Source organism: Furipterus horrens, unplaced genomic scaffold (genome assembly GCF_987537825.1).
Source record: "Furipterus horrens unplaced genomic scaffold, mFurHor1.1.pri manual_scaffold_8, whole genome shotgun sequence".
Lineage (NCBI taxonomy): Eukaryota > Metazoa > Chordata > Mammalia > Chiroptera > Furipteridae > Furipterus > Furipterus horrens.
The window spans coordinates 71,612,834-71,620,583 of record NW_028327178.1 but is presented as its reverse complement, the minus strand read 5'-3'; the positions used below and the strand labels follow the sequence as shown (position 1 = coordinate 71,620,583).

Sequence of the window (7,750 nt, the reverse complement as noted above, 5' to 3'; positions counted from 1 at the left end):
TTTTGCCTCTGCTCTTCATTCTTGGGAGGGTTTCCTATCTTAAGGTGTTTAAGAGTTACATTTAAATTCCAGGAACATTTTACTTTCTGTAGGTTTTCCATAGATTACTTTTTTAAAAATTTTTGGATATAAATTTTAATTGTTACATTATATAGAGGAGTATACATAGAACTGTATACAGATTAAGGCTGAAACTGTTCCTTGGGCCTTTCTGTTTCAAATTAACAGAAGAATGTGGCAGACCCAGCTAACCTGGGTGTTCTCTCCAGTGAAAATGAGTTGTGGTGCTGTAGGAAGAGGGAGCACCACTGGGTGATCTAATGTAGAAAGTGACTATATCCAGATAAAATGTGGAGGTGGAGGTTAATGTTCTGTGGAGAGTGGCCATCTCAAGAAGGGAACATGGAGCGCTGTGTGCCTAATGAGGACTCTGGATTCCACCTTAAAGACAGAGAAAACATCTGATTTACCTTAGAGTGTCAAATGACCAGTTACAGGTTTTAGAAATTCTAGGAGAGTGACAGGATAGACCGGAGGAGGCTGGAATCCAAGTGAGGTCTGAACAGAGGTATGTCTTTAGAGAGGTTATAGGTGGAATGTTAGGCAAGAGGATGGGTGAGTTGAGGTTTCTTGCTTAGGTGATCATTCTCAGAATTACAGAAAAGGAAGGATAGGTCTCATTCCTGTTAGGGGGTGGCACTGGTAAATTTAATCCTGGACAATGTTAGTTTAAGGAGCTTGTAGGATATAATAGTAAAAATGCCCAGCAGGCTGCCAGTAAATAATATGGAATTGCTTTCAGAAGAATTGAGTAGATTTGAGAGTCATTAACATAAAGTAAATAAGTAAAGTTGCTGGGATGAGAAGAGAAGGAAGCCTGGAAGAGAATACTGACTTCTCCATTTTGTTTTTAACTTTATTGAGGTATAACATATACAATAAACACCTATTTAAAGTGTACAATTCAGTAAATTTGACAAGATTGTGTAAACATATGAAACCACCACCAACATACATGAACATCTTCATTGTTCGCATGTTTCTTCAGGCCCCATTTTTATTCCTTGCGTTCTCCACATTCAGCCATGGGAAATTACTGGTCAGCTTTGGCCCACTACAGATTAACTTGCTTCAAGAATTTTATGTCTAGTTTCTTTTGTGTCTGGCTTTCATGTGGCATAATTGATGCGAGATTCATCCATGTAGTTGCATGTATCAGTAGTTCCTTTTTACTGCTGAATAGTATACCACATTTCATTTATCCATTCACTAGCTGATGGACATTTGGGTTCTCATTTTTTGTCTCTTATGAATCAGGCTCTGTAGACATCTATGTATATGTGTTTGTGTGGGTGTACTGCTTTAATTTATTTTGGGTAAACAGGAATGAAATGTCCAAGTTGTATGGCAGGCATAGTTCAACTTTAAGTAACTGCCAGTATTGCAAAGAGGTTGTGACATTTTATGTTCTTTCACTAGGAAGAGTTCTGATTGCTCCAAATTGTTACAACTGTTGGTGTTCTCAATCTAATTTTTAGTTGTAACAGGTGTGTAAAGATGTCCAGTTGTGGCTTAAATTTATATCTCTGTGATGACCAATGATGTCCCTGTGCTTATTGGCCATTTGTATATCTTTCTTGTAAAGTATTTGTTCAAATGTGTTGCCTGCTTTTTTTTCTTAGTTGGGTTGTTTTTAGTTTTTTGTTTGTTTGTTTTGTTTGTTTAATTACTTTGTCTTTATATATGAGTTATAAGGGTCCTTGTATATTGTGGATACAAATTCTGTGAACTCTGTATTTTGCATATTCCATTGCTTCTTTTGTTTTGTTTTTAAACCACTTAGATTATACACTTTATTGATAGGAAAAAAATTCAGTAAGAAATTTGGCACACTGATTATCATCTGATGTGAAATAATAGTTAAGTAGGAGAATAATAGGGAAAGGCAAGAAAGAAAACCAAGAGACTGAGTGAGGCCTTATTTCCATAGTTAGGCCCTTGGTAGGCTTTATCCTGAGAATAGCAGGGAGCCATTGAAGGTTAATGATCAAGAGAGGGTGGCTAGTGTCAAAGAAGAATAATTGCTCAACACCTGGTTAATTCTTAAGCCCTAACCACCTCTGTCCCTGAGGTTTTATAGCCCCCATGTAGCATTCACTTTCCTTAAACTGTCAGGCCTGAGGGCTCAGGGGGTATCCAAAGATAAGGGCTCAGAGGGAGAAGTGGTTCCTGCTACCTTCTGTCATAAGCCTGCTGGCCCCAACTTGAACGTAATCGTCCTCAATGAAGCCATCATCATCCTCATCTTCACCCATCTCTGGACATATCCCCTTCCTTGTCTCTGGTAACAGGTGGTGCTGGTAGCTGGTGAAGTATTTGTGGCACAGGTGGCATTTGGCAGCAAGTGCAGTGAGGAAAGGACCACAGCTCCGAGCACAACCCCCACCAGCATAGGCCAAACCCGGGCCCTGGTGCCTGGTCCAGGGGATATGGCTGATATGGTGGGTTTGGTTTGTCTTACTCATGGAGTTGCTGGAAGACACCTGTGAGCCTCGGACTTGATTAGAAGGCCCTGGCTCCAAGGAGATCCCCAGGTTCCAGGCAGCCCTGGGACACAAATCTTGTTGGAGGACGCTCTAGGGCTGGAGATTATTAGCTGCAGGTGGAGAAGCTGAATCAGAGCAGAACCTGGGGAGGAGTATCCAGGGTAGGAAAGAATCTGGGGACACAGCAGGTGGAGCTAAAGCTGCAGATGAAAGGCAGAGGGCAAGGCAGCAGGCAACTCCCTCAACAGGAAGGACTAACTTTTATTTTGACTTTCGAAGAGCAAAAGTTTTAATTTTGAAAATTTCCAATTTCCCAATATTTGTTTTGTTCTAAGAAAGAAGAGATCTTTGCTTATCCCAAGGTAGCAAAGATTCTTCTCCATTTTTTTTTCTTTTATCCCTAGGTTTGTAGTTTTAGCTTTTAACTTCAGCCTACTGTCCATTCAAAGTCATTTTTTTGCGTGTGGCAAAACAGCAATTTCTAGAAGATGGGCAAAAGTAGAAAGAGCCCTGAAGGACTCAGAAGTATGAAATAAGATGTTTCTGAAGCCATAAAAGGAGGTGGGGTCTGTGGTATCAAATGCTTTAAAAATCAAGTTTGATTATGACTGAAAAGTGGTTACTGTATATGGCAATTTATCGAGTGTCCACTCGGCCAAGTACATCACTTTTGCAATCAAGTTATTTGGTCTTTTGTAGTAGGGGTAGATTATACTTTGAAGAAATGTATTTGTAAGAACGGTGTCGCTCAGAGAACCATGAGGAGGCAGTGAGCAGAAGAAGTTTATTTGAGGGAATTAGCAAGCGGGGAGGAAACCATGCCGTAAATGGCCCGACTCCGGGGTCCTAGGGAAGGAGGGATTGTTTTATAGGGGGAGGAAAAAAAGAAACTATTGAATTCAGTCGTTATCTTACAGCTGTAAGTCTAGGGCTCATCAAAGCCAAATGGAGCTCAGGTTGATGTACCCCACTATCACGGGAAACTCCCAGACAGCTGCTGGTGGGCGGGGAGAGGGGGAATGGCGTAGGAACCAAGGCTATCAGTATGGATAAGAGAAAAGCTTAAGGTGGACACAGTCGGTTTTATTTTTGAGATATGGACCCATTTGTATAATGAAGGATTAAAAATCAGTAAAATGAAAATGTGTGGGAGGTGGGGGACAAATAGGGTGTAATTGATGGGAAAGACGTCAGAGGAAGGAGTAAAGAATGGAACCCAGAGCATAGTGGAGAGATTAGTTTTGACGTGGAGCAACCCAATGCGCTCATCCAGACAAGGCTCCAGAGAGGAAAATGGGGAAGATAAATTTCCAGGTTAAAACGGGTGTAATCTTTGCAAATCTGAGCTGGAAGAGAAATGGAATTAACCTTTACAAATGCCATGTGAAGGCTCTTAAGGTAAAACAGTTTTACAAGTGAGAAGTTTGCTCAGAGAAACTGTCATTTTGTAGGTCATTAGACAACCAAGGACATGCACTCACCACAGAGCGCCGAAAACCACCCGAAGCAAGGGCCCGGACCTGAGTGCAGTCCGGAATGCAGCTGCCCGCACTACACGCCCCAGGGTGCATCGGGCCAGCTTCCTGTCGGAGGCGGCGGCGGTTGCGACGCACCACCCGGAAGACCCACCTACCCCGAGTCTCCGAGGGTCAGATCTTTCCCACGCAGCGCCATGCGTCCGGACCAGGCCACGTCTTGGTACAGGCGAATGTCTGCTGTCTATGCATTGGGCACCTGGACCCTGTTGGGCTCCTTCATTTTCTTGGGCCGGAAAACGAGCAAACCATTAGGTACGGATCTCGGTATGACCTTCCACCGGACACGCAGCCTTCCCTGGCCCGTACCCAGGGGTTATAGGAGTGGCTTCGCTGTGCTGCCAGTATCAAATATTCTGCAAAATTTGGCAACGGCTGCTTAGAGTCGTTTGTTATAAGGATATCTGCCAGGAACTCCGTTTAAGTCCTCTTACCTAAATTTTGTTTATTTTTTACTGAGGCAGTCCCTTATACTGAGAATTTGAAGAACCAGCGTAACGTTCGAGATGGAATTTTCAGACACGGGACGGTGGTGCTTCAGTAACATTAGTCCTTGTCGCATTTGGCGAGCAGTTTCAGCACTTACACCAGCTAAGGAATATTAAAATCTTCCCAGTTATTGGGTGGAAAGGAACTCCCTGACCTTTCAAAAATATGCTTGGAAATCTACAGATAATAGATTTGGGGTTGCCTGGGGCTGAATGGGAGTGGTGTTGGGGAGTGACAGAAAAGAGTACGGGGTTTCTTTTTGTGGATGAAAATACTGTAGAATAGATTGTTTTCTTGGTTGCCCAGGTCAGAATGTACTAAAAATCACTTAATCTTATATTTCAAACGAATAATTTTATGATGATAAGTACATCTCAGTAAAGTGAAGATTTATCAGTGGCTTGAAAGTACATGTGTCTAGTATTGAGCACTTAAACACATTTCAGTGTCTACAGTCGTCATGTTTTATTTACTTTTCTTTCTTATGCAAAGAAAATGGTGTCAGGAGAGTGATGGGGGTGGGGTAATTCTTTAGTTTTTAAATAAGATTACTAATAATTTACATGACTTGTTAAATGGAGAGGTTAATAATTCAAATGTTCTATTTTTGTAAAGGTGATGAACAAAAAGATGTCTCAACAAATGAATTCCCTGAGTCAAGTAATTCTTATTTTATTTCCAAGACTTTACTAAATAATTTTAATGAATGCTTCCTAAGTTAAAAGTTAATAATTCCTGTGTTTCGTATTTTTTAAAGGTGGTGTATTAGAGCAAAAGGATGAAATAACTGAGCCCCCAAAAGGGTTTTATGTGGAAACGATTGTCACATATAAAGAAGATTTTGTTCCAATTACTGAGAGGATCCTCAACTATTGGAAATCATGGACTGGTGGCCCAGGACCAGAATCATGACTGACTGCTGAATTCTGAAAAGCAGGACTTTGGTTCAGATTATAAATTTGATAGGTGCCTTGGTTTTCATTTTATGTTTGTGAAAAGTGTATACATTTAATTTAATTTTTCCATAAGTTGTCATTACTAATAATATGCAATAAATATTTCCTTGAGGAAAAGTAAACTTGCATATTCAAGAAATGTACCTCTATACTCACATGAGTGAAAGGTTGAAGTGAAATTTTACATTGAGTGTCCGTAAACTTGCTTTCTGAAACTAGTTCGTGAACTTCATATTTTTTTATGTTTTTGTCAGACACGGCTTTAGTGATCCATTTAAGGTTAGATTCAGCAAATATCCATATTTAGTTTGGGATTTCTAGTAGCCCTTTGAATACTATTGGGTACTTGGTAAGTATGGTATTAATTAAGTAGACTCAGCCTGGCCTTTAGGACCACAACAGGTGTGGATTACAGTAAATCCCAACTGTGACTACCAACATTCTAGACAGAGAATACTAAGTCGGGACAATGTGGTTCCTGCCCTAGAGTGCTGCACTGGTCTCTTCAGTAGTCTCTTTTGGTTGCAAGTAACCCACATAAATGAGCTTAAATCAAGGGGGTGTTTATAAAAATATATATGGACAATTCAGAATTAAAGCAGATTATATTGCAGTTTTAGGAGGGCCTGGCACCAGGAACTAGAACACAGCTAACCTACCTGCCTCTGGCTCAAATAAATTCTAATAAAGTCAAAAAGTTTCTGTAAGTTTGGACATTTTTACATTGACATATGTATACCTAAAAATGGTTTCCTAAGGCTAGGAATTTGGTAACTCGAAACTTTAAACTTTTGCTAGCTGAATTAAATGATGGTCATTTATTGAATGTCTAGACGATTTTCAGATAAGATACTGAAACATTAATTACTGAACACAGGTGTACCTACTTTTTGCTTCTACACTTGATCTTAGCCAAAAGGCCAAGAAGCAATTACTTTTTGCTTCTTATAGAGGAAATAAATATATTTGAGTCTTAGTAAACATGTTTTGTGCCACATTAAAAAAATTTGTGTTATGAGGAAATACATGTTTCTATAAATTATAAAATGTATAAATTTATTAATCTAAAAGAATACAGGTGTAATAGTTCACAATTCCTTATGCCTTAGTTTTTACTAGAAATTAGGATTTTTAAAGGTTAAGAATTCTGATACGTGTAATTAAAGGTACAAAAATTAATAGTAGGGAAAACAACCAGAATACAAGAAAAATAGGATATCTTTGACTTAAAGGTCTAAGACATGGAAATGTGTTTTCATTAAGGGAAATGAAGTAATTTTATATTGATTATTTCTGAATGAGTAGGAACACTGAGTTGAAAATTTATGAAAAAGGACTCTTGAAGGATATTTTATGAGTAGTGAAGTTGAATAATATTGAAATAACTTTATGTGAGTTTAAATATCAAAAGTTTCTCTTTCTGCTAATAAGAACAAAGTTTTCCTAGGCTATTGGTTTGCTACTGATATTTTGAAATTTTTTTTCTTCTAGAAAGTGAAGATTATGTATTTTCTCAAAATAATTTTCTGTGTTTTGTGTTGTCTTGTTTTTTTTTAATTCTCACCTGAGAAGATGTTTATTGATTTTAAAGAGAGAATAGTGGGGAGAGGGAGAGAGAAAAAGCTTGATGCAACAGAGAAACAGATCAGCTGCCTCCCATACACACCCTGACTGTGGTTCGATCTCTCAACCTAGGTATGTGCCCTAATCGAGATCAAACCCACAGCCATTTGGTGTATGGGACAATGCTGCAACCAACTGAGCCACCTCGCCAGGGCTTATGTTGTTTTAATCAGGTTTTTTGTTACTTAAGAAAACTGAAGTTCCTTAATAGTAAGAGCTGAGTTTTAATAACAATTATGTAAACTTTTATATTTGTCTTTGAAAATATTTTTTAAGTACATTTTACTGATTATGCTGTTACAGTTGTCCCAACTTCCTTTCCCTTTACTCCCTTCTCTCCAGTACCCACCTTTCTTGCAGTAATCCCACCCCCATAGTTCATATCCATGGACTGTGCATATAAGTTCTTTGGCTTCACCCTTTCCTATGTTATTCTTAAATTCCCCCTGTCTGTTTTGTACCAACCAATTATGCTTCTTAATCCCTGCACCATTTCCCCATTTCTCCTTCCAGCTCCCAGCTGATAACCCTCCAAATGATCCCTATACCTATGATTCTGTTCCTATTCTGGTTTGTTTAGTTGAATTTTGTTTATATTTTT

General features: G+C 39.1%; 1 protein-coding gene and 1 pseudogene across 2 annotated transcripts; one reads left to right on the top strand and one right to left on the bottom strand.

The window, feature by feature from the left end:
- Positions 1–2,210: 2,210 nt before the first annotated feature.
- On the bottom strand, positions 2,211–4,117 carry LOC150003129 (type III endosome membrane protein TEMP pseudogene; annotated as a pseudogene).
- Positions 4,118–4,144: 27 nt separating this feature from the next.
- SMIM26 (small integral membrane protein 26) lies at positions 4,145–5,648 on the top strand. 2 transcript variants are annotated; one of them, XM_090285192.1, is made up of 3 exons: positions 4,147–4,336; positions 5,186–5,230; positions 5,328–5,648. In XM_090285192.1, exons 1-3 carry the CDS (start codon positions 4,219–4,221, stop codon positions 5,480–5,482), a joined length of 318 nt encoding a protein of 105 aa, XP_090141318.1. In that variant the 5' UTR covers positions 4,147–4,218; the 3' UTR covers positions 5,483–5,648. The 2 variants fall into 2 exon arrangements, with proteins under 2 accessions (XP_090141319.1, XP_090141318.1); XM_090285193.1 differs by lacking the exon at positions 5,186–5,230 and having other exon boundaries at positions 4,145–4,336.
- Positions 5,649–7,750: the final 2,102 nt, after the last annotated feature.